The 26,898-nt window shown below is 49.8% G+C and overlaps 1 protein-coding gene across 5 annotated transcripts in view; it reads left to right on the top strand.

Moving 5' to 3' along the window:
* Positions 1-26,898, top strand: part of LOC126543027 (uncharacterized) — a 248,848-nt gene that overhangs the window by 67,852 nt on the left and 154,098 nt on the right. For 4 of the 5 annotated variants that reach the window (XM_055077591.2, XM_055077590.2, XM_050190174.3 and 1 more), the window contains exon 2: positions 16,175-16,258. The exons of the other annotated variant lie outside the window; for it this stretch is intronic. In XM_055077591.2, coding sequence (XP_054933566.1) covers positions 16,236-16,258 — 23 coding nt within the window. In that variant the 5' untranslated portion in view covers positions 16,175-16,235. The remainder of the gene's footprint in view (positions 1-16,174; positions 16,259-26,898) is intronic. 5 annotated transcript variants of the gene reach the window in all.

The raw sequence follows: 26,898 nt of genomic DNA, 5'->3' as shown, positions 1-26,898 counted from the left end.
GTTATCGTACAGATTTTCCCTTCTAATTTCTTTTTTTCTCATGCTTGTAAATGTCCATGGTCTTTTTCGTTTCCATTATTTGCACCCAATTCGCTGTTTCTCCCACTTAATTTTAGATTATTCCTGGTTGTCTGTTGTAAGAGTCGTCGGACGATCTCGCCGCTGCCACCATCTGAAGAAGTTGAAGGTCATAGAGAGGAACTCGGTGAACAGGATTTATTTGCGGTATTTACATTTTAGACAAGACATACATCGACAGTCTAGCGTGACTCCCAAATGGAGCCCGCAAGACGACGCATACAGCAAACAGCTTACGAGCACACAGCTCACTAGTACATTTCGAGCACGACAACGAGCACACAGCTCACTACGACGAGCACACAACGAGCACTCAGCTCACTACGACGAGCACACAACGAGCACTCAGCTCACTACGACGAGCACGACAACGAGCACTCACTCGCAGCCGATAACCGCTGCTTATAAGCTCTTGTTTCCCCCTTGATTCCAAGCAAACGGAAACGTTCGTCCAGTCATCGTTCGACGTCAGCGTTCGACGTCACTGAAGATGACCCGCCGTTTTGGAGGAGGCGAGCTCACATACTCGTGTTGCACACACACGCAGGTGTAAAGGTCCGGAGCCGACGTGAGAGGGGCTTCGTAGAACTCTGCTCCGTCAAGGGTGGCGCTGGCGGGTAGTACATTCCTGAGCTGACCCCGCGCCACGTGGCTGCCGGTTATTCGCAGTTCTCTGAAGTGCGCCCCGTCCGGTTGGTTGGGAACACGTGCAGCGGGCTGAAATAGCTGGCACGTTGTCACCCCGTACGGCCATTCCTAACACTGTCTACACTTTCAATTACCCTGTACTTGGTTCCCAACTTCCTTGACTTCTTCCTCCATTCTGTGTCCGCGCTTTTCAGGTACCGATGCTTGTGCACTTCAGCTGCCCACTTATTTTGATCCACATGCCTGAGTTTTTCTTCAAAACTAATTTTGCTCTGCGCTTCTCTGACTTTAAACGAGGCCCAACCCATCTCACCCTGCATTGCCTCATTTGTGGCTTTGTCGTGGGCTCCCAAAGCCAACCGGCCCACCGATCTGCGGTTAACTTCGATCCCTGACAAGATATCAAGCGCAGAATGGCATTTGCGAACATTAGCGCTGGCACCACTACTGCTTTTAGAATTCCCTTTTATTTTCAGATTATCTGGGTGGGTGCTTAAGTCTTTCCTTCGTTTATGTATACGCCGAGGTATTTATGTTGCTTGACTATGGGTATGACTTGCTGTTGAATCGACACCAGGTGGTTACTCGCCTCTTCATTAAAGATCATAATTCCCGATTTCTCTGTGCTCAATTCAGGCCGAAGTTTGTCGTCGCGTTGCCACACATATTGGCCAGTGTCTGTAAATCACCATCATTGCCCATTAGCATCACTATATCGTCCGCATACATCAGTGCGGGGACTTTCTCTTGCACCATTGGTCCACCATTACGCGTGTATGATAAATCCTAATTTACTGTTTTCCAGTTGTCTTTCGATGTCATTAAATAAAGCGTGAACAGCAATGGAGACAAAGTGCCTCCATGCTTGCTTCAGTCCTTGTTGGATTCCCACCACTTCATTAGAATTTCTCCATACAAATATTGCTCGGCTATCTCTATACATCAACCATCTCCACGGAATGCGTCATCTATGCCTTCGTGCTTGAGAATATCCCATAAATCCCCGTCTACGGTGTCGTAGGCTCTCCTAATATCTGGAAATGCATTCCATAAAGTTACATTCTGCGCTACTGTTAGAACAAAAGTATTGTCTTCTAAGCGTCTGCCTGGTATGAACTCATTCTGTAGTTCCCCCAGTACACCGTTTGTTTCCGCCCATTTCGACAGTTCTAATTTTATGGTTTGCATTGCCGTTCGATATAGCACCGACGTTACTGTAGCTGGCCTGTACGAGCTTGTCCTTATCATCGTTGCTTTGGTGATACAGCAAGACCAGGAGGCGAGCGCCGTCTGTTGGTGTTGCAAGAAACTCAGCGGTGCGCGCGAGCTAGGGCACAGCAACACTAGCATCTGGACAGTCGGAAGAAGAGGCACAGAAAGCTTCACTTTAATATCCTATAAATATGTACAACTCTCGAGCTGGCACCAGTTTTGCTGTGTAGTTTGAATGTATCATAAGGGAATATTTCTGCTAAGTACAACATGAAAGCTGCATACACGAACTCGATGCATGCATCACGTTTCTTATATCTGAAGAAAGCAAGAAGATGTGCCTGTAGTACACTTTGAGACAAAATAGTTTCTTTCTTGGCTAACTTTGCGGTCAAAAGTGCATGGCCGGAAGTTTTATGGGGTCGTGAACACATTTCTGCCACAACGCGGTTAAAGTGGTGTTATGTATATAACACCCTCGATAATTTCCCGCTGGCGCGTTTTCCGAGCGCCGACGGTTACCAGTCGGTCTCGTGCAAAAAGTAGTAGGTTGTGGTCGCGGAGGTCCACGCCAGGGAAGCAGCCAAGGCCGATGGCTATCTGGACTGAGGAGCCCACCTTCCTTGCATGAAGAGAGGAGCATTGTTTCTCTCTGGTCCAGATCGTTAAATGTTGCACCATTGTGGTACGACGCCTGCAACGCCACTGGCCGCGCTCTTCAGCACGCCAGCGTGGAGTTGCATGTGTGGCTCCCCCTTGGGTAGTCATATGAAATACGCAACTAAGTCTGCACCAGCCTTGTGAGACGCTTCGCTGCTGTCGGGGCGCCGTTCTTCGTGCTGCCTCGCACCAAGGTGTCACGTATGGGTTCAACACCGTGCGTGTAGCACAATGAATGAATGAAAAACTTCATTTGTCCGGATTAAAACCCTGTAGCATCTGCTGGGTTGGGAGGCGACCGAGACATCTGCTCGCGGTAGGGCTCCATCACCTCCACGGCGCAGCGTAGTACGTCGTCCTTCGGCCCAGGCTCGGAGCTGCCTCGGGCAGCCCCCCACGAACTCCACACTCTTAAGGCGGAGGGGTGCTCGGGGCATTCTGGAAGTATGTGGTTATAACTAGCTTAAGGGCCTGCGCAACGATAACAGCCAGGAAATGGAGAAATCGATCGCTGTATAGTTGCTGCAGGAGTGACGAAATAGTGATGATGTGTGTCTTCAGTTGTCTCCATATGGTTTAGAATTCCCTCGAGTGGGGACGAATGCGAAGGGGTAAAGAGCGTCGAGATGACTTGTAGTATTGGCGGATGTCGTGGTATGTAATGAGTCTATCGGGCGAGGCCTCGGCCTTCCCTTGTGTTCTCTGTGTCCGGTTCTTGAAACCTCTGGCGCAGGTATAGGTGGCATCGTTGCCTGGCAGGCCCTGGTGCGCAGGAGCCCAAACGAGCGTAACTTCTGATTAAACTACGGATTTGCGTGTGATGATTCCAGCCAGTCTGTCGGTACACCCGGCTCGTACGCGGCTGATTTAGAATCGCTGATGGCAGTGGTGGCTCAGGGGGTAGTGAGAGCCAGCGCTGTGGCTGCCTCCTCTGCAAAGGGGGCCATATAGGGGCCGCAGCCACCAGCTGTGGAGTTAACTGCCGCGAGAGCGAATACATTTTGGGGGCCGCGAGGCATAGGGCGTCTACGTACAGTGTGTCGGGTCGTAGTGACGCCGCAGCGCTCGCACACTCTCCGCATCTGGTTACACACTGTGGGTTCCGCGGAAGCGGTGGCACATACAATTTATTTATTTATTTATTTATTTATTTAACCATACTGCAGGCCAATTCTTTGGCCCTAGCAGGAGGGGCATTTTCGGAATGACAAACAATAAATAACAGCAATAAATTCGCAAACAGTAAAAGGGGCAAAAGCAACAGCGCTAACACAATGAAGAAGCAATTTTCAACAAAACAAGAAGAACCAAAACAGACAGAACAGAACTATACCAGCAGCAAATACGTACATTTATACAATTACAAGTATATATTGCTCACAAAAGAAACGTTCCAGTTCTGCCGAAAAGTCTTCGGCCTTTATAGCACTTGGCGGCAACTCATTCCACTCTTTAACTGTTCTAGGGAAAAAACTGTATTTGTAGAAATTGGTTTTCGCAAAAATAGGTCTCAGTGAATGTTCCACTGTGTGCCTTGTTTTCCTAATAGCAGCAGATTGAACATAACTTGATTCAGATAGGGCGATTTTTCCGGACATAAAATTGTGCAGTAACAAAAGTCGGTTTATTTTTCTACGTATCTCCAATGTTGTAATGTTATTACGTTTCATCAGAGACGATGGCGAATCCGTCCTTCTATATTTTTCGAATATAAACCGTACAGCCTTTGTTTGAACACCCTCAAGATTTATTATATCTTTCTAACATATGGGTCCCACAGCGCAGACGCGTACTCTAACTTTGACGTAACATGCGTTATAAGCTAGAAGCCGAACACTTACAGGAGCATTTCTAAGTTCCCTCTTAAGAAAACATAGCTTTTGAAAAGCTGACGCACAGATCTCTGAAATGTGCGCACCCCATGAAAGATTACTGGTAAGAGTTACCCCTAGGTACTTATATTTATCAACCTCCTTTATAGTGCTGCCGTTAATGTGGTAAGTAAAGGTACTCGGACATTTTTTCCTTGTTACACGTAGAAGAACAGTTTTTTTCCCTATTCAGTTCCGTGCCCCAGTTCTCGCACCAGTCGTGAATTGCCAGAACATTTGCTTGTAAAGAGGCGTGGTCATTTGCATTCGAGATTGTTTTAAAAACCACACAATCATCAGCAAATAATCTGATTGAGACATCCTTTGGTATTACCTCCGTTAAATCATTTATATAAATTAAGAACAACAATGGCCCTAACACACTCCCCTGTGGAACTCCCGAGGTAACTGGCAGCGCACTGTAAGAAAAATTCTGCACTTGTACGAACTGTTGCCTATGATTAAGGTACGCGGAAATCCACCTAGCATCAAAGAGTGGAAGTCCAATGCTCTCCAACCTAAACAATTATTTATCATGCGGTACCTTGTCAAATGCTTTGCAAAAGTCCATAAACAATGCATCTACTTGGCCAGTCATGTGAAGAACACTAAACAAATTATGCAATGTCGATACCAGCTGTGTAACTGCAGACATACCCTTTCTAAACCCGTGCTGATGAACCTATCAAACTTTATGTTCGAAGAGGAAGCCTTGTATGTGCTTAGCAATCACGTGCTCTAGCATCTTACAGCATTGACTGGTCATTGAGATAGGGCGGTAGTTAAAAGGCAGAAGACGACTGCCCTTTTTGTGTATGGGAACTACTCGCGCCAGACGCCAATCATCAGGTATTTCGCCCAATTCCAGTGAAAAGTTAAAGAGCTCTGTTAGGTACCAAGAAATCTGTTCGGCATATCGCCTCAAAAATAGGATTCGGGATACCGTCCGGCCCAGTAGCTCTGCGCGTATCAACATTTAAAATCAACACCAAAACCCTTCACGCGTTACCCGAATGTCCTGCGGGAGGTCCGATGCGGTGGTTCGTGGCTTGTATTCTTCATACTCAGAAAATACACTTTGAAAGTACTCGCTAAAGGTCTCCGCTATGCTAGAAGGATCTGTCTGAATGACACCATCGACATTCAATTTGGACACTTCGACCTTTGTGTTCCCTAAGTAGCGCCAGAACTTAGAAGGATCGTTTTTAATGAACTCCGCAAGGCCATTGTTGAAAAAAAAAAATATTCCTAGCTTTCCTAACTTTTCATAACAAATCGTCTTTAAGGTGTCTCAACTGCTCAGATTCTGTTTTACGTTTCTTCCTCCATCGTTTTATTTTTCTTTTACTCTGAATTATTTCTCTGCTGATCCATGGAATTAATCTGCACTGACGGAACGCTTTTAGTGGCACAAAGTTCTCGATACAGTGGTGAATAACTTTACGAATTCGCTTCCATGCTGCCTCTATATTACTTATAGGACAGTATAGATGAGTATCCAAATAGTCTATTATGGCCACATCAACCGCCCGAGCAAAATCCTTGATAAATTTTATCACAGAAGCATTTTTTTGCCTATCAGTGTCTTTAATCAATGAGTAGAAAATTAATTTGTGATCTGAAATACCGTCCTCAACTATTTGGCTAGGAGCTCACTCCGCAGAGGAAGTTTGCGTGTATATATGTTGGAATGGAGGGTTAATGTCAAGGTTGTCAAGTATGCATCTTCTGGTAGTGGATTTTGCTAGTCTGTAATGCTGTGCATTGTTGTGAAAGTCGAAGGCCCGTGCGGCCACGAAGGTTCCGTGGATGGTGCCGTGCCAGCTGCCTGGAGTGACGTTCAAGAGATGAGACAAGGCTTTATCTACAAACGTACATGATCGAGCTTTACAAAAACGGCTCCCTATCTCGGAGCACACTACATGATAGAGTCTTTGCATGTCCGAGCCTTTTCTCTCGTAGCTGCCCAGATCCGCTTTTTATCCCGTTTATTTCCCTCTTTCACTCGTCGAGCGAATTCACTAGCCAATCACAAACGCCGAACCGTTCAGAATATCCCGCCCTCAACGTCCCACCTTTTTCGCCAGATGAGAGTCCTCTACAATGGTCCCTTTCATCAATTAGTGGCCTCTTCGTGACGGTCAATCTGTCAGGATCGGGAGACTGGCCTTCGCGGTAGTCGTAGGGCGGCGTTCTCGTCTTGAAGTGAGCTGTCATTGTTTGTGCGTCACCGTCAGCGCCAGGTCCAGCCGTAGTCCGAGCGGGGACTCGTCAGCTCTGGGCGGTGTAAGAGTTGGGGTCGGGCATGAAATAAGTGGTAGCTGGCCCATGCCGTCGTCCGACTCATTCACGCTAAGGAGGTTGTTGAAGGGAGGGACTTGTTCTCATCGAGAACGAGGAATATGGGATTTATTTACAATATCTGCATGAACGGTGGAGAACGTTACATTTCATCAGTCTAGCATGACTGAAAAAAGAAAGCACACCGAACAGCCGACAACGGCTGCTTAAAAACCCTCTGTCCTCCCTTGATCCCCAGGGGAGGGAAAACTGCCGTTCAACCTTCGTCCAATGGGAGCGTCCAAAGTCATCGTAGTCGACCCGCGTTTGAGGGGGAGGGTTCACAAATTCACTCCCGCAGTTTGGTTTCACTGAACACACCGAGGGGAGTGGGTCGTCGTAGACAGGGGTTGATACGCTTGACCCAAGCTGGCGCCTCTTGATCCCAGAGCTGACCCCGCAGCTACCCACCGCGTCTGTCCATTGGCTGACGACTTCTGAGGCCCTTTTCCAGGAGTTCTCTTGCTCCAAGTAGACCGTGAAGGCGACAGCGAATCAACTAACAGTACTCGGTTCGCCGAAGGTGCCTAGACTCGCTGGCATTCCGCAGGAGGCGCATTGTTGGCTCTCCCAAACGACTCGTCCCAGCGGGCTGTGAAAGGTTTGCAGTTCAGTACCCCTGCAGGCCGATCTTAACAGTTCCTCCATGGCCCAGAATATCTCGACTCGCCAGTGCTCATAACCGCTTGGCAGGACGAGAATGGCTGGTGGCAAGGGGGGGGGGGGGACGCCTTCGCTTGCAGCGACCAGCTGTCAAATGATGACACCGCCCCAAAACATCCAACAAGGAAAGGGAACTGCGAAGCGAACCCCACAACACGGCTCTGCGCCGAGATGACGTATCTTGGATCTCACTTTAGATCCGCTAGGCTTCAAAGAAAGCATAAGTGCAGAAACAACAAATGCTGCATTTCGCTACGCCAATTTTTGAAGGAATTTCGTGCTGACAAATTGAGCAATCATGCATGGATGGAGTCCTGGTAAATGAGAGGGGATCTTCGCTCTACACAATTAACACTAGTAACCCTAAAATTTAGGCGGGACCCTTAAACGACGAATTCAAATTAGCCTGCTCAAACCATCTGCATTGCTATGCAACTTTCCCTTCTTATATCTAACGGAGAAGTTTTGCTCTTGGAGAGGGAGGCTCCATCAAAACAAGTGGCCATTTCTGTGTGACATTTGATTGAGCCACGTCAGAGGACAGTGGTCGGTCTCGAAGATGAACCTCGCTCCGTACAAGTAACACGGCAACTTCTGGGCTGCCCAAACTAAACAAGCACATTCCTTCTCTGAAGCGCTGTAGGCTTCCTCTCCTACAGTTAGTTTACGGCTGGCGTAGAGGATAGATACAAACTGGGATACATAGCGCAAGAATGACACAGGGACAAGCAGGAACACGGGACGACCGCTCGTCCCGTGTTCCTGCTTGTCCCTGTGTCATTCTTGCGCTATGTATCCCAGTTTGCATGTATCCCAACAATACGCCCAACCTTCTTCCCTGCTAAAGTAGAGGATAGGATGTTCCTCATTATCGTCGCCGACCTGACTAAGTACCACGCCCATACCCCTGTCACTTGCGTCACACTGAACTATGAAATCCTTTGTGTAGTCTGGCGCACGAAGCACAGAACGAAAAACCAATAGCGTTTTCAAACCTTGGACAGCGTTCTCTTTGTCCTGATCCCAGTGCATGCTATTCGGTGCTCGCTTTCGGAAAGCGTCCGTTAAAGGACTTGCTATTTGCGAGTAATTCGGAATGTACCGTTGATAGTACCCCACAAGTCCCAAAAATGAACGAATGTCTGTTTTCGTGTGCGGCTGAGAAAAATCTCCAATCATAACTATTTTCAGCTCGGCCGGCCGTCTCGTGCCCTGGCCGACAACATGGCCCAGATAAGTAACCTGCGATCAGCCAAATCGACACTTTTCCGCCTTCATCGTTAAGCCTGCTTCCCTCAACCGTGAGAACGCCTCTTTGCGGTGCGATACGTGCTGTTTCCAGCTGTCCGAAAAAATTGCTACATCATCAACATATGGCAAAGCGAACTGCTGCAAGTCTTTTAGGACAATATACATTAACTTAGAGAAGCTAAACTGCGCGTTCTTCAGCCCGAAGCTGAGGGCGAGAGGGTGAAAAGTGCCTACAGGTGAGATAAATGCGGCATAGCGGGGGGCTAGCACTTTCTGAAAGGGGAACTTGGCAGTATCCCCGCAAGAGATCTATAGTTGAAATGTATTTAGAAGCGCCAACTCTTTCGATTCGTACTTCAATGTTGGGTATCGGGTACAGCTGATCTCTAGTGATGACATTTAACTTGCTGTAATCAACACTCGGACGAGGGTCCTTATTAGTGTTTTCTACAAGTATTAGCGGTGACGTGTAGTCACTCTCAGCTCGCTCAATAACTCCCAATTCTAGCATGCGCTGTATCTCGGCCTCCATAATTTATCTCTGTCGTGGAGACACCCTGTAAGGCTTTGATCTTACGGGTTCGGTTGATGTCAGCTCTATTTCATGCGTTATTAGTTCGTTTCTACCTGGCCGATCGCTGAATCTTTCGAGATATTCCCTCATAGCTCATCTAGCTGCTCGGGTCTAAGAGCGTGCGAGCTTACCGAATGTTTTACCACTTTTTCCAGGCTGATTTCAGAGTTGGAGGTCGTCTTATACTCGTTAAACTTGGTACTAGTGTAATCCTGCTCATTGATGGTAAAGTTAACGACTCCGCTTCGCTCTACGTACGGCTTCATCAAATTGCAGTGGTATATCCTCACCTGCTTCCTTCGACCGAGCATTTTCAGAGCGTAGTTAGTATCTGGAAGTTCGTGCAACATTTTAACGGGTCAGTCCCAGTGAACGTCAAGCTTGTTCGTTCTTGAAGGTTTGAGGGTCGTTACCTTGTCTCCAGCGTTAAACGTACGGAGCCTCGCATTCTTGTAGTAATAGAACTTTGCGTTCTTTTGAGCTACTCTCATGTTCTTTTCGACTAGTTCTTGGGTTGCACTTAGCCGTTCCAGTAGATTTAGCACGTATTCTGCCACTGTTGGACTCTCTCCTCTTTCCTCCCACGTCTCTCAACATTCTCAGTGGAGAACGGAGTGTCCTCCCATACACTAGTTATGCTGGCGAGAACCCTGTAGCCTCATGAGGAACCGTTTGCAAAGCAAACAATGTGACCGGAAGACAATTTTCCCAGTCCTCCTTGTGCTCGTAATAGAGCGCCCGCAAAACTCGCTTAAACACTGAATGCTACCTTTCTACACTATTTGACTTAGGGTGATAAACGTATCTGTGTATCAACTTTACCCCGCACTCTTGTAGAACGTGGAAGTCAGTGAGCTGGTGAATACTGACCCCTGATCCGCCTGAATTTCGACTGAAAACCCCACTCATGCGAATACTGACAAAAGCGCATCTACCACTTCGGTGGCGCAGAGCTCTTTCAGAGGGATTGCTTCCGGAAGCTTTGTAGCCGGACACAGCATTTTAAACAAGTACCTGTAACACGACTGTCTTTGGTAGAGGCCCTACCGTGTCTATCACAAGTCGTCTGAAAGGTTCTGAAATTAAGGGCACTACCTTTAGTGGAGCTTTCCAGGTTTCTCCTGGTTTACCCGAGCTCTGGCAGGCGTCGCATGACCTTACGAAGTTTTCTACGTCTTTGAAACAGCCAGGCCAGTAGTATTCCATAAGCAATCTTTCCTTCGATTTGTTTTGCCTAGGTGGCCAGACCAGCCATTTCCATGACAGACTCAAAAGGACTTCCCTGTACTTAACAGGTACGACTAACTGATCTAGAATCCTGCCCTTTCGGTCTCTGTATTTCCCATACAACAATCCTCCTCTCTCTTGTATCGCCACGTTGCGCCTAGCAATGCCTTCTTTAGCTGTGGGATGAAAGTTAGCTAAGCTGTCATCATTCTTTTGCTCGGCTGCTAGTGACCCTCTGTCCACACGTAAGAGCCGATCAAAGTTCTTTGAGACCGGTGATAGTAACGACGCTGTCTCGCTTGCGAGAGCGTCAGCTGGCGCTTCCTGCAGGCCTGAACTTTGACACCCTAGTGATACGCTCTCATTGAGCTGGTCAGCTAACCGTTTTGTCCTCCCTCGAACCTAGCTCGAATTCGGTTACTGAAGTTGCCCCTTTTGCTACTTCCGCTGGAGCAGCTTTTGCATTTTCAGCCGAAAGCGACGCGATTTTACGAGCTTGGCCTTGCGTCAACGCCTGTACTACGCCCTCTCCCAGTTTAAGCCATTTGTCACGCAGTAACTGATCCAACCGATTCGAAAAAACGTAAGGGTACTTCATGCGACAAAAATTTGGAAACTGCAGCCTCGGTCACGAGCTCCCCGAATGGTCCACTGATTTTGACTTTGGCCATGGGGAGACACACGCTGTGTTCCCCTACAACCTGTTTCATCCATGCTACATCTCCAGTGAAGTCATCTAGCGTCACGTTAGACGGATGGACAATGTCCATAGTGGCGGCACTGTCTCTTAGCACCCGGCATGGTTTGCCATGAACTTGCAGGTCGTTAAGATATGGGCTTAAAAGTTCCATATTCTCGTCTTTTTCATCTACGTAGGAAAAAATTACGCTAGGCTTTCCGCAGTTTACAGCTATATGTCCCAGTTTGTGGCATTTATAGCAGCGGATTGGTCTGAAAGATTCGAATTTTCTTTTCTGCTCTTTTGGTATTGTTTCCCCGTTTGATTTTTCCTCGTTCTTTTCTGAGGGCTTGTCCTCCACGTCTAAAGGCTCCAGTCGTCTAGTTTGCGAACCCTTTTTGAACGGAAATGGTTTCCGCGGTCCATTTCGACCGTCCCAATTTCCGTCCTCGGCGTTCAACTTTCTGCGCGTTGTGTACTCTTCGGCTAATTCCGCCACCCTTTCCACAGTGTTTACATTACCTCTTTCTTGCACCCACAGCTTAACAGATGGTGGGATGCTTTTGTAAAACTGCTCTAGACACATGCATTCAATGATCATGTCTCAGCTGTCGTACGCTTCCGCGCTTTTCAGCCACTCGACTAGGTTGGCCTTTAAGCCGTATGCAAACTCCGGATACCCCTCGCTATCTTTCTTGCCTGTGCTCTTAGACTTTTGCCGAAAAGCTTCGGCTGAAAGGCGGTATTTCTTCAGGAGACTAGACTTAACTTTCGCATAATCATATGCATCCTGTGCACTGAGTCTGGCGATTACTTCCGCCGCCTCACACGGCAACATAGACAGCAACCGCTCTGGCCATGCACTCGGACCGAAGTTTATCTTCTCGCAAGTCCTTTCAAAATTTCCTAGGAACAGCCTATGTCGTTCCCGACCTCAAATGACTTTAACAGCCTGTCCATACGGTATGATTCAGCCTCACTTGATCGTTCCAGAGCCCCTTCACTTCCTTGAGACAACTCCAAACGTTTTCGTTCAAGGTCAAGTTCCATTTTTCTTAACTCGGGATTTTTCTCGCGTTCCGCTTTGACCCGTTGTTCTCTCTACCCCGTTTCTCTGTTTTCTGAAAAAGTTCTAACCCAATTTCAATGGCCTGTTCGGAAATCAGCTTCAATAATTCCCCATTTTAGCATTTCCTTGTTTACCTCTAGGCCCAGTTCATCGCCAACAATCAACAATTCGTCTCTCAGCGTTGTGCTAAACTCCATGATCGCTGCTTTACTGCCTTGGTCCTGCTCGCTAAAGATACCTAGGTAAACACAACCTAGCTAACAATGAATAATCCAGCTTCCTTACTGTTCTAAACAGAACAATCACAAAGTGAAGCCTAGAGAGTCAAAGCAAGAACCAAGCACTCACCGCAGACACAGCAACATGTCGCAATGTCCGTCTCACCGCTGCCAGCCAGTTGTAAGGATTGGGGTCGGGCATAAAATAAGTGGTAGTTGGCCCATGCCGTCGTCCGACTCATCCACGCTAAGGTCGTTGTCGAAGGGAGGGACTTGTTCTGATCGATAACGAGGAATGTGGGATTTATTTACAATATCTACATGAAGGGTGGAGAACGGTACATTTCATAAGTCTAGCATGACTGAAAAAAGAAAGCTCACCGAACATCTGACAACGGCTGCTTAAAAACACTCTGTCCTCCCTAGATCCCTAGGTGAGCGAAAACTACCGTTCAACCTTCGTTCAATGGGGGCGTTCAAAGTCACTGTAGTCGACCCGCCTTTGAGGGGGAGGGTCACTTCTGCACTTTCGTTTCATTGAACACACCGAGGGGAGTAGGTCGTCGTAGACAGGGGTTGATACGCTTCACCCAAGAAGGTGCCTCTTGATCCCAGAGCTGATCCCGCAGCTAGCCGCTGCATCTGTCCATCGACTGTGACGACTTCTGGGGCACGTGGGAAAGCTCCGCAAAACACCGTTTTCCAGGAGTCCTCTTGCTCCGAGTAGACCGTGAAGGCGACAGCGAATCAACTAACATTACTCGGTTCGCCGAACGTGGCTAGACTCGCTGGTGCCGCTGGCTGTCCGCAGGAGGCGCATTGTTGGCTCTCCCAAACGACTCGTCGCAGTGGGCTGGGAAAGGTTGGAAGGTCGCTTTTCCGAAGATCGATACTCCCGCAGGTCGATCGAAACAACTGGAGCTGGCTGTGAAAGGTTTGCAGTTGAGTACCCCTGCAGGCCGAGCGTAACAGCGGTCGAAAAGGCGGTGATGCGGTACATACTTGTTTGTCCGTAAGATTCGGGTGACGCTGATTTAGTCGCCTTGTGTAAACGACGAAGCGGGAGTAGCACCCGGGACAGCTGCGCCTCTGCTGGTGAAGCATGCTTTGTTCCAAAGGATCGCCAGTCGCAACAGCATTGAGGTGGGGTTCATTTAACTCCGGGTCTGTGCTGTGTACCCCGGTGGCAAGAAATCGTTCCTTATATGAGTAGACCGAGGGCGAACCTTGCGGACAAGCGTATTGATCTCCCGTTTAGCGAGAGAGAATATGTAATGTGACGAAGGCTTGAACGAGTCGGAGTTCTCTTTTGTGACACACAGCCAGTTAGCCTAATTGTCTGATCAACAGATTGCCCAAGCCTGTAGCTGTGCTTTGCTCATTGTTCTGCGTGTTGAGACCCACGATTCGAATGTTATAAACGATAGAAATGGAAGTGCCATCTAGGGTGAAATAAATTGTATGCTTTGCGGCTCGTTTGTGTGCCAGGAGAAGCAGGAGCCCTGATTCAGTTGGAGCACACGTGAGGTTGAGCTGCCGTGCGCATTCGTTGACGCTTTACGTGGCTTTCTGTACGAGCTCCTGCAGCTCCGCGTCCGAACAGCCGCCCCTGGTCCATATGGTGGTGTCGTCCGCATAGAGGGCAGAGGAGACCCCTGGTATTGCACAAGTTCGCGCGCGATGTTGAGCATCGCGACGTTAAAGAGCAAGGGTGATAGCACCGGCCCTTGGGGCGTTCCAAAGCTGCCCTGGTTGAGTTCTGAAGAGTTCTCTGTGTGAATGGTGGTGGTCCAATCTGTGAGAAAGTTGGAGATATACTTACAAGCACGCTCTGCAATGCCTAGTCTGTTAGGTTCCCTCAACGTTATTGCATGGTTAACGTTATTGAAGGTCCCGCGAAGGTAAAGTCCGAGCACAGGTTTGCTGTCTAGACCTGGACTCTGCTTAATTATATCCTTCTAAAGTTGGAGCATGACATCCTGGTTGGGCAGCAACCTGTCGAGGTTGCGAAGCATTTTATTAGATACCTGATGCGGCCCCGATGCCGCGTTGTTTTGAGGTTGGCTCAACCGCCGCAATCCGGGTAGGGAGATCTCGTGTAATTTACGTGGGAGCTTTCGTCTGCGAGGAGAGCTGTTTATCGCGAAAATCTTGGAAAAGACTTGCAAGGTCATCTTTGCTTTAATTGCTGTTATTTTTTAAAGGATTTATTTACCCGCTTCACGTAGATTCGATTATGTGCGTTGGATCTGCACGGCTGTTTCCTTCTTTGAATTAATCGCTCATTGTGTGTCACTGCGTAGTTGGCCAATCCTCCAGAATGGGTGTGCCTCACTGCGACATTAGTGGCAGAGAATCGCACAATGTTGCTCGATGCGTGTCGTACTTTTCTGTGCGCGCACCAGCCGTAATTAAAGGGACACTAAAGTGTAAAATGATTTCTTCTGCATCAGTAAATTACCGTTCTACAACACTAAAAACACCACTCTTACAACGAGAAGACGTTTGGTAAGCCAGAAGAAGCGCGCGAACGAGATACGGGTGGCGACGCCTACTTGAGTTCCCGCACCTGGGGGCTGTGAGGTCTTGGATTTTGATGGCATCTTCTAGGGCCTACTAGTTATATATGGCGGTACAGATTGACTACATTGTGTTCTAAAGGAACCAAATATTAAACATGGCAAGTTTCGGGAACCTTTATTCAGCCAACGCGGCCCAAATGCGAAAACATACTTTGGAATTCCTGACGTCACGCTGACGTACCGGCGCTGGGGTTTCGGCGCGAAATTCAAATACTAATATTTGGACCTTCATTTTCTGATCTAATGATCAAACTATTTATTTGAAATGACTGCCTGCAGGGTTCTCAAACAATGCTTTATTAGTCTAAACTGATTTATTGTTTCGCTTTAGTGTCCCTTTAAGCATTCTTCCCACCAAGGCTCGTACATCTCTGCGTCTCGCACGGCAGTACATGCGCCTGATTTGATTGAGTCTGCATTTCCACATGGCTTGCAACCGATGCAGTGTGTGTATAAACATAAAAATCCCATGGCCATAATTTTTGATACCTTTGTAGTGGATAAAGAAAAAATAATTTCTTGAGATTACTCGTCGCATGTTATGAAAGAGGAATGTACGCATCGCCGTTGTTTGTAGACCACTTAATTAACTGCCTTACTAAAGGTTCGCTTCACATAGATTCCAACATGTGCGTTGGATCTGCATAATTTTTCTTTTTTTCATTCGCCGTTGGCCAAGTGCACGCACGCGATAAATGACTGCGTCGGAACTTGACTTGCTGTTGTTCAAACATTAACTGGGCGAATATTATCGCGAGATCGGTACGGAATAATCCTACTATTACCGCTGGCCTCATGGTTTTCGCGGTGGCTCTGTGGTTCACCTGCCAAAACCAAGATTTGACTACGAAGGCACGCTGTAGTGAGGGACTCCGAATTACTTTTGACCACCCGGCACCACCGAAGGCGGGATTCGATCCCTCGGGTTTACACTTGCGCAACGCCAAAGCCACCAAGGCGGGTTTTGTCCCGAACACTGTGCCACGAATTGGCGCCCCGGAGAGGGACATTGTTCAATCTTGGAATGTCATTTGGTGCAGGCTGTGCGACAGCGATGCATCGAGTGTGCATGCGCTCAACCGCCAACGCTTTCCATTTGCAGGCTGCCCCGAACCTGGCGGCGCGGCTTGGCCGCGTTGGTCGGCCGCCTCTGCTGTTGAGGCATGCCTCGCTCGCAGCCCGTCAAGTGAGTGTCCCTGCGAGCACTCGGTGGATTCTGGCGCCGAGCATATCTTGTAGGCGTGAAAGAGCAGCGGTTTTCTCCATTGTGGAAAGGGTACCGCAACTGTTGCACATAATTCAGCGATAGAACAGCCTTGCGCCATCCGAAACGGCAGACTTTAGCGGGCCCGCGCCCACGAACGCGCAAGAAGGAAAGCCTCTCGTATACACACGCCGTCGATAGCCTCCTTCGCGCTTTTGTTACGTTTCTCTCCGGCGGATATTCCACTGTACTGCCGCGGTGCGGTCTTGTTTCGCTGCTGCGTGTCACGGACAGCGCTCGCTCAAAAGTTGTCGAGCAGTGCTATAGTTCGGTGACTCGCCATCTGAGAGTAAAACAATGTGGGCGTGAAAATACAGTGCGCTGGCGTCATCGTGGCCGCCATGCTTGGGTACACTAGCGCAGTGAGAGCTGTGTGGTGACGTCACGTGAAAAACTCCCTTGGCGTGGCTTCAAGCAGCGTATTGCGGCGTACGGGCCTTTTCACATTCGCGAATGGTCCGAGCGACGCTCCGCCGTGCGCGCGCCTTCAAACGATTGGAACACTCGTCGACGTACAAACGGCGCCTCGCAGCGCTTCATTGTAAGCCGCAACTGTGCCGAATGATATAAACGCGTTAGCTGGTACAGTATGCGAGATAATAAAGCTACGACATTTCTTTCGTTTTACCGAACGCAAGATTGATGGTAAATAAAATTGGAGTACGCTTAAACTTCGCCTTTTAGAGTGGAACGCGATAGCATTCAAAGATCCCTGATGCTTCTCACGCTTCGCGGCAACTGCAGCTTATGTATTCGTAATGTATCCGCAAAACGCTGGCGGCGAACGCTATGCACGAAGGCGAGCTTTCTGGTAGAAACGCGGCCTCTTGCGTGGGTCGACCCCGGAGGTAGTGCACAGCGGCGCCAAAAAATTATAACTTTCAGGTTCTGTTATTTCGCACTTTTAATATGTAAGTCTGAGAATATTTAACATAAAGGGCATGCGCTGTCGGGGTCTTCTTTCATGACGTTTGTTTGTGGGCTGTCATTATCAAAATTCCGAGGAATAACTTTGTCAAGAATGCAAGACAAGGTATGAGCAACTTTAGTGGTAGCATCGTGTGGCAGTATAACGCGCATATACGCATGTATAAAACAAGGCGTGGGATATACATATACCTAAATATATACGGAATTTCCGCCGTCACCGAGATCTGATTTTCTGCGACACGGGACCTTTAAAAGGTAGGCGCCCTCACGAGGCCACATAGCAAATTTTGGTTGTTGTTACGTGTCCTCTCGTGACCGCAACAATTTTTCAAATTGGTTCATTATTAGCCGAGATAGAAGTGTTTCAGTGCCGCGAATCCACGTGATTTTAGGAGGCGAGCTTCACCGTCAACACTCTCCACTTGCACAACTTTAGAAAAAAGGGGGCTCGTTTGCTCCTCCGAGGCGGAGGCACACGAGCACCCACCAATGGCCGCGCACTCTGGACTGACGTCATCAGCCGGACGGTCTGTGAGCCCGCCCACAGAGAAGCCCGCGCTTCGGACTGGGCGAGGTCGCGTCAGCTGTGTGCTTCAGCCCCTCGTCAGAGTGAATTCCAGAGCTGTTTGTGATGGTCTATCATGCCGGAAATATTACTACGAGCTTACGGTGCGGCATTTGTGCCGCGTGCGCTTATTCTGAGCCCGGCGAAGGAACATTGCAGCGAGCATCGCTGGCGCTGCGCAACGCTTTGCCTGGAAACAGGATCCCGCGGCGACCGCTACGAACACGCATCCTGCGTGTTTGTTCCATGTTGTTTTATTTCGCTCCCGAGTGAAGTTACGACGAGAAAAGTTTTCCAAAGACTGGTGCCTACTCTGAGCGGCGGGTGTGTTCGTGTACTGTGTCGCTGCATTTTTCGTCGGACGGGGTAAAGTGATGGAGCAAAACCATTCTCAGGAGAAATCAGAATAGTGTGCGCGCATGAAACAAACTTACGAGTGTCTCAACAGAAAATATTTGCAGAAGAAGCCTTAGACGCAAACATTTGTCGTCGTCAACTTAGCGTGAACGATCATTGTCAGCAGTGAGATGGCCGAGCGTCTAGCGACGGTGTTCGGGCGTGGTGTAGCACCGTCGATTGATTGCTGTCCACCAGTGCTCACTGCACGCGCAAGCTGTAGAATGCGTGCTGTGAAATTGTGAAAACACAAACCAAAAAATATAAATTTTGTTATCTATAACCAAGAGTACTTATTTAAAACGATGAATGAAGCATTTTTGTACCTTCCTGCCTCGACCGTATTCTCGCCCCAGCTTTGTAATGGTTGCGATAAATGTGTTGTTTTATATAAGTACTTTTTCAATAGCAACTGATTCATTTTAAGCTTGGAAAACGAGCAGTAGATACGCCGTGTACATGTAAACAAGCGCAAAAGCCATGCAGAGGTATTCTTTGGCGTTGCTTACCTCTTAAAATACGAGCCTTGGTTTCGAGGGTAATCGAGTGCAATCTTCATGAGTAACGATTCCAAATAATGCCACGCACTGTGTGACAATTACGCAGTGGGCAGTTTGTGCCCCAATTTTTTCAAAGCCGCGGGTGGGCACCTTGGTTAGCGGTGTTTCGCGACAACCTACACTGGATGCGTCGCGAAAAAAACCCCACATCTACGGCAAAGAACGCTGCTACGGCCCGAGTTATATATAGGATAGCACGGCGTAAGAAAGCATCGGAGGGCCTTCGAGACGTGCAAGAGAACGCGGTGACCTTGTAGCGGCGTTGGCGATATGAAATGTAGCAAGTTGTTGGCTGCGCGATGAAACGCTCACTCGAGATTCGCGGCAGCAAATGGTACGAAAAGATAGATTCCGAGTATGGCGTCATATATAGACACGGAGAACTGCGCCTTTTCATGTTATTGTGAAAACAAATGCAGCGATCGTGCTAATTGGCTTCCGTACTCCCGATTTTTGAAATCCCCCCATCTTCGCAGGAGAGCATGTATGCGTGTGCGTACGTTAAACGGGTGAGTTGGGCCTTCCGTAGGGAGCGAAGGCGCGCGCGTGACTTTGCCGTTTCTCGACGGTTACAGCCAAAGATCGTCACAGCTTCGGTGTTCGTGCGTACTTGCGTTGCTAAGTTTGAGCATTTCTCTATCGAAAAGGAAAGAAAAACCGTCTGCTCCTCCCCCCCATCAGAAGCTCAACCGAGCTCAGGCAGTCACATTAAGAATGATTCAAACTAAATCTTATCCCACACCTTTTGTGCTTAACAAAATTGACTGGGATTTTCCCGTGGAATGTAAAAGTTGTGGACACACTCCGTGTCTATTTGATCATATGTTCTGGCTGTGCCCCAACCAAAGGGCTTCGGATCTCAACAGTGAGGAGGACTGGAGCCGGCGCATATCCAGCGAAGTCCTCCAAGATCAACTCCTGGCCGTCCGGAGAACTTACGACATCGGGAAAGCCTTTGGCCTACCGGTGCCTACGTGGGCGGAGCCACCGACTTAGCCTGGGGGCTTGTGCCCTCAGACCCTAGTTTCTCTGGACTAAAATAAAGTTCTTGCCATGCCATGCCATGCTCGGTATGGCATTTGTTTATCATATGTGACTCAGTGCGAAGACCCGTATGTACACGCCCAAATGACGATATAGGATTGTGGTGTATATGACAAATTAGTTTTGTGGAAGCCCGCAAAGTCAAGGGAAGATCCGGGGCCAGGAAGAACCGACTGGAAAGTTTTATTTCCGAGAAACCCGCCTCTGTAACTTTGTGTGCAGCTGCTGCGGCCGCCGTACAGTCGGGTCGGTCCTTGCCGCGGGGAGAAATGCGTGAATGCTCCAGCTGTGCGTGCACCGAAGGACCTCCTCGGGCGATCGAATCCCGAACGCCGCAGTGCTCCTAATCGTGTCGGTGTTTTAGCGCGTAAGATGGGCAGAATTTTGCGCGGCTCTTTTTTATGCACGTGTTGCGATAAAATGCACGCGCATACGGAGGTGCACGCCGGGATCGGGCGCTCGTGTTTCAACGTTTCCTAGCCCGCTTTTAATTAGCTTGGCTGCCACACTGACGTGCTCTCTCTGCATCAACGACCATGTGGTGCGATCGCGATTTTGCTTGCTTTCGTGCCAATTTGCTTCACACGGCATGGTAGAGGCTTTGATCGCGCGCGATGGACGTCTGAAACGTCTGGGATATTGTATCGGGTGTGCCAACTTAAAGTCCCTATAATTAAAAGAAAATAACGCAGTGCTTCACGCAAACGGCGATCACTCGACGGTCGTTGATCGTGCTATAGTCACGAGTTCTTACGCGCATCTGGCCAGCTCGTGAAATCGGCGGTATTTATCTCATGCCGCGAAGCAAGCGAGCGAGGAAGGCGCCTGGGCCTCCGTGCTGGCTCCGGTTTGTCTGCAAATTTAGTATGCACATTTAATTTGTCTAAGGACATCGACAGCGCAGAAATTTGAGGATAAAAATCATTAGGCGTTTAGCACTTTTCAGTTTCGCGCGAGTACACGGGACGTTTACTTTGCACTCGGTTAGCACACAAGACGTTCATTTGAGGGATCGCCAGTCGTTTGTGCGCAGGCGCGAGGGGGCGTGAGAGAGAAAACGTGGGCGCTTTTGCTCCCTGAATATCCGACTCTGCTTAGGCACTACGGAGGAGGTTTCTTAGCGCGTGTTGTATGCGTTTGTCCTCTAGACATGCCGGCATTGCGGCGCTGGCTGCCTGCGCGGTGAGGCATGCCACGGACGCCTCATTTGGTGATCGCTATGTCTGAAGGTGCAAGGTTCTGACTGGTGCTGTATAAGTCGTGGGTCGCCTGGATTTTTTACAAGCAGTGCTCCAGCAGGGCACGTCTAACCGGCAAACGAAGGCCTCAGGAGAGCACCTGAGGTTATAATAAAGCAGGCGGCGCAGGATCTCCAGGGCACCGAAGGGGTAGCGGGGGGAATCAAAGCTGGAAGGAGGGCGGCCCGTGGCTTGGGTCCGTGGAGACCGAAGCGTGCCAGGGGGTGTTCGCATAAAAAATTGACTGCCCGCGATAGGGGACAGCCGATCTTATACACACCTGGCACGTGCATTTGCCCTGGCTTCGGCGAGCCCCAACTCTCAAAGCAGTCCGGGTTCTAGCTTCGGTGTCCCCGTTGCCACTTTGGTTTCCGGGAGGCGCCGCCAGACATGTTGTTACAATTTACTAGTAAAAACAAGATTGAATATAATTACGTTCAGCCGCCAACTTGTGACGTTAAGTTCAGCGCTACCACACCCCGCGACTTCTGCAACTTCAGTGAGAACTTTGCCTCTGCTTTCTCGCGCCTGCGGCGCTGGTGCTGAGTCAGTCATAGTCACCGGCGGCCTTACAGCCACTTGCGTTCAACCACGATTGCTAAGGCTTCTAGATTTTCAATATATGCGGCTCGGGCTCTACTACGGGCGCTACTGCTCCCACATAAATATTCGTGATGTTATTTACATCGCCGTCAGGCGCGAGAAAGCTATGATTCGCCGCGACTGACTTAACACGAGTGCCGCAGGTGCGAGAGAGTCTGTTCGGCAGAGCGGTCGCCAAATCGGGCGTCAGTGTCCGCTGCTTCACCCATTTTACCGCGCCGGCAGCGAGCGTACAAGCGCGAACAAACTCAACCCCACTCCGCAATGCCGGCACGCCTAGGGACAAACGAACAAAGAAAACTCTTTCGTAGTGCCTAGGCAGAGTCGCCCAAGAGGTAGGCGAGAGCAGACGACGGCAGCCAGGAGGGTCTGCAGACTTCCGGTCAAACTTTGAGCATGCTCCGGCAGCTGTGGTAGTTAGGTCATGTGACTGTGACACGTCGTACCGGAAATCGCGTGCAGTGCTTTCGCCAGGCGAAGACTCCGCCGTAGAAATGCGGGCCACGTACCGCCGTCACTGGGTCTGCCTGGCGCGTCGTAGCAGTCGTTCGGCGAGTGGGTCCCGAACGGCCGCCGCTGCGGCCGCATCGATCTGGCGCGGCCACGCCCAGTCTCGCCCGTGTAGTGCGCTGTAAACACGGTGGCTTGTTTTTATGCAGTGCCGTGAATTACCTTGCAATAGAGTGCACGTCCTGGTTCTTTTTCTCCCTTAGCCTTAGACCTCAAAATGAGGTTGTTGCAAACAAAATTTTCAGTGGCCACTAAAGCGCACTTCAGCGCTGGGCATAGTGTTATGCATTCTGCTAACATCACAGTTGTCAGTGCATATTGTTGCGTCCTTATACAGAGTGTTTCACGTAACTTGTGCCAAGGATTAAAAAAAAAAAAAAATTGACCACCCTCCCACTACTGTGAAGAGTGGTGCAGGCGAAGCTCGTGATCCGCGGCTCTTCGTTGAAATAGCTCGGCTTCGCGCTCCGTCACTGCGAGGTCGGTACGTTGACGACGAGCCCTTTCTCGGGCGAGTTCCCGGCGGCGTTCATGAAACGCCGCTTGTTGTTCGGCCGAACGCACGAATCGCGGCCTGCTCCCGCTGCCTTTCCTTTACCACCCTGCCTTCCTCGGTACCACCCTGCCTGCTCTTCGGTAGAACGAACCAAACGCGGCCTCCCCATTTGACTGCCGGGCCTAAACTGGCGGTTATAGTGATCTAAAGAAAGACGCTTGATTCTGCAAGCACTGAACTGGCGGGAAACGGCCGGTGCGAGGCGAGCAAACACGCGATCACACCTTTCCCCCTCCTCCTTCGGAGGGAGGGAGCGCCTGTGATTGTCTCGCGCCTTGCGCCGCGTGTACTTCATGCAAATCAAACCCCGCTTTCGGTCGCGGTCGCGTATGATTAACCGACAGTGGCTGAACACATGGTACACAGTGTTCAGCCACTGCATTTGTTTATCATGTATGTTCAAATGTGATTTAACAATATTGGTTTGGCAGTATACTCATAATTCCATACAATAAAGAAAAAAAGAACCGGCAGTGGCTGAACCGGTCAGCGTGGTGGTCTCGCAACCCAGAGGTCGGTGGTTCGAATCCGCAGCCGGACAGGCAATTATTATTTTCGCGCGGCTTGGGTTTCTTCGTACGGCAACACCAACGCCGACGCAAGTGAGGCAATACAAGCTTCGCTTGAAGCCGCAGCTGAATGAAACCAACGGCATGTGGTTTGCCGTCATGTGGCGCTCTTTGGAGTATTTCTTCTGCTTATTTAGTTAATTGACTAAGATGAGTTACGCGAAATTGTCAATATTTTCTTCAGGGCTACGTGTGTTCCGTTGTGGAGAGGGTTCAGAAACGACCGATCCAATTTTTTATGGTAGCGTAGTACGTGCTGCGTGGCCATCTTTCTCGGCGTTTCGAGAAAGCCCGCGAAATATGAAATAAAGCGACGTGACTGTGCTCGTGCACTATCGCATTGCAGCGCTCCCAACCGTGCTTCGAGCCTATCAGGGACGACGGCACTTCCTTTCCGTGTACCACCGCCAAAGATGCTGGCTGACGCACTGTGGAGCCTAGAGCCGCGGCTGCTCGCTTCGCCACAGCCCGCGTGCACGCTTCTTTCGCGCGAACCTCTTATCTTGGAGAGGGTTCTCTTTCGTTTGCTTAGGAAAGGGACAACTGTGTTGTGTAGCTGGGCAGCTGCTTAAGTTGCCCAAGGATAAGGGAGGACTCGGAATTCCCGACCTGGGTATCGTGGCTACTGCACTATCCAGGTCGCTCATAACTCGGATATGCTCCCGACTCGAAGCTTTTCTTCCTTTTTTTTTAGTACCCGACTCCTTTTGTTTTCGCAAGGTCCATTTTCCCACTGTGTGCCTAGCTCATCTTCCCCGTCCACCATTTATGCGGTGGCTGCCAACTCTCTGGTATGCCTCCGCAAGGTTCACCCCGGCATCGATGTAGTTTCAGCTCCAATCCAAGAACTAGTCGATATCCTCACCCCAGGTCTCCCCCCGCATTGCCAAAGGTACGATCTGTTCATCCATAGGCCAAGCTGGAAGCTCATTACGTCCACCTTTTTCAACGCCAGGCGGGCTATGTTCATGTATACTGCCTGGCGCGAGGGTGTCTGCCGATGAGTTGCAGGCGCTTCACAGCCATCCCGACACGTGTGCCCTTTTTGTGGTGGTGGGGAGGATGCGGCTCATATTTCTTTCATTGTTTGCTTTCCGCAGTTCTCCTTCAACAAATAGCTAGCCTTTTTAGCCACTGAGGTTGTTCCATTTCAGACTGTCCGTTTTTTTGCACCCCTTGCCTATGCAGGCGATCAACCAGTTCGTGCTTTTTCTTGTCGAGTGCTCATACCAAGTTTGGTTAGCACGCTGTGATGCGGTTTTCGAGGGGCGGGCACCGGGCCTTCACGATGTGCTTGCGAAAGCACGGAAGGAGGTCTAGTTCCTCATCACCCGGGAGCGGCATCACTTGGGCAACCAGAAGTTTCTTAAAGTGTGTGCTCTCCCTGCCGCGATCTTCGACAAGCCAGGTGGAAAGCTCTCCATTAAGTTATGATGCATGTTCCTAAGGTCACTCGACTTAGCCGTGTGTGCAAGTCGATGCACGGGGTTTCGTTTGGCTCAGTGGAACCCAGAACCGGTCGTGGCGTAACCGGTCGTGGCGTACCCTCGTGTGGTCGCGCTGCACCGCGGGCGGCTTTGGGGGTCTCCATGGTTGCAATCCCTCTTCTGCGCTAAGGCGATCCGAGGGTCTGTCGGGTCCTGTAAGGTCGACATGGCTGTGGTGAACGCAGTAGCTCAGTTCGTGCTGCTCCACAGCTGCCCCCTTGTCCGGGAACGGCCGTTGGCTCGAACCAAAGCCCCCCGCCCAGTCAACCCGGGTAGAGGAGGGTGTGCCGGGGTCAATGTAGTGAATGATGCTGGATTGGTGAGTACGTGTAAGCTCTGGGACGCGGCACCTCCGGGTGCCAAGTCCTCTTCCGATCTGACAAATGCACATCGTTTTGCATTTGTACAGTGTAAATCTGAAGTGAATGCCAAGTTAATAAACCCAGTTATTCAAATGATACCGCTCGTTGTCTTCGGACCTGCGCATCCGCACCTGCCCCTGCCGGGACTCATCCCTGCTCGTCTCCCTGGTGAGCTGATGCGTCAGTAGCAGCTGCGTTAATTCGCTGCAATATCATAACGGTACAGTCTTCGTTCTGGTCTACAACTGGCTGGCCGCCTCTTTTTGTTGCTCCCGTCTCGCGCCTCGTTAAGTCTTCCTGAGGTGCACCCACCCCACGTCCCGACCCGGTGTCCGAAGTGGTGGCGGCTAACATAACTGCACAGATGTGCCACTAGCAAGGTTCATCGGCGCTGAAATGAGCGAAGATCAGAAGACGCCTCCTCTACGGCGCAGCGCCTCTCTCCAGCTGCACGCAGCCAAACCTGTTCCATTCCTCCAACTCTGCGAGTGAAAGTCGCATTATAAAGACTGCGCTGCAGTATCGGGATTACAGCGAGCCGAGGCCGATGTGCAAGTACGTTCTCTCTTGGACTGCATGAGACCGGAAGCTCGACTGTTATTGGAAACGTTTTCTCTCGACAAGGCATCGGCACTTTACTACGCCACTGTGGTCGCGCGTTTCACAGGCCACCCCATCAGAGTCGTCACGCTTCCATAAACGTATGCCGGGCGTGGACGCGTACCAATTGTGCAGGCTCGTGAAACGCTAGCTGGAAGCACACATCACGGTACTGCGGAAAATATGTGAACGGCTGCGGGCGAACGGTCTCACGCTGAACAGGAACAACATCGGCTCCACCTTAAAGGGACACTAAAGGTTACTATTAAGTCAAGTTAAAGTGATAAAGCAATTCTATAGAACCTCTAAGGCGTCAATATAATCGCGAACAGAGCTTTAGTAATCGAGAAATTGAGTTAAATGCATGACACGATTTGAGACCCCCCAGCGACATTCCGGTACTAGCCCGATGACGAAGGCACTCCTCATCATAATTTATGTCACTATAGTACTCAACTACTTATATTAAAAAGATCATTTCTTTACGTTATAAGACGGAAGAAAATGCTACTTGTCTACTTCTGTTCGATTCTAAGAAAAAATAACATTTTGACGTTACCCTTCAGTAGTATGGGTGGTCGAAAGGTTTCGTTTTCGCTCGACTCTGCGCCGCGCGCGCTTTGGAGTTTCAGTTGTTTCGTTATCGCGTCGGGCTGCGCTGGTTCTGCTGGCTCGCGAAACTTGCATTTGGAACAAGCAGCGAGAATGCCACGTCTATGTGAAGTCGTGGGATGCACGAACGGTCCGCGGAACTTGGCCAAGGGCAGTTGCAGCGGCGAATCCAACGTTACTTATCACTGTGTGCCAACGAGCGAACCTCTCCGTTCGAAGTGGTTAAGTGCCGTACCTCTGCCACAGCGCGTTGGCAAAGAGCCAAAAAATCGCACTGTGTGCTCGCTGCACTTTCGTCCAGAGGATTACGAGTTGAACACCGACTTACTGAAGTCGTGTGGAGTGCCTTTCAAAGCAATGCTTTCCCGTAGCGCTGTTCCGTCGGTCTTGCCTGCATTCTCCGAAGCGCAAGAACAACTGCAGGTCGAAGACGGGGCGGTGAGTGCGGCATTTGGTTTTCACGAAGGAAAAGCTACAAATGTGCGAATATGTACAGCCATGACATACAGTTGCCGTCGTAGTAGTACGCA

Source organism: Dermacentor andersoni, chromosome 2, assembly GCF_023375885.2.
Source record: "Dermacentor andersoni chromosome 2, qqDerAnde1_hic_scaffold, whole genome shotgun sequence".
Lineage (NCBI taxonomy): Eukaryota > Metazoa > Arthropoda > Arachnida > Ixodida > Ixodidae > Dermacentor > Dermacentor andersoni.
This window is presented reverse-complemented; position numbering and strand designations above follow the sequence as displayed.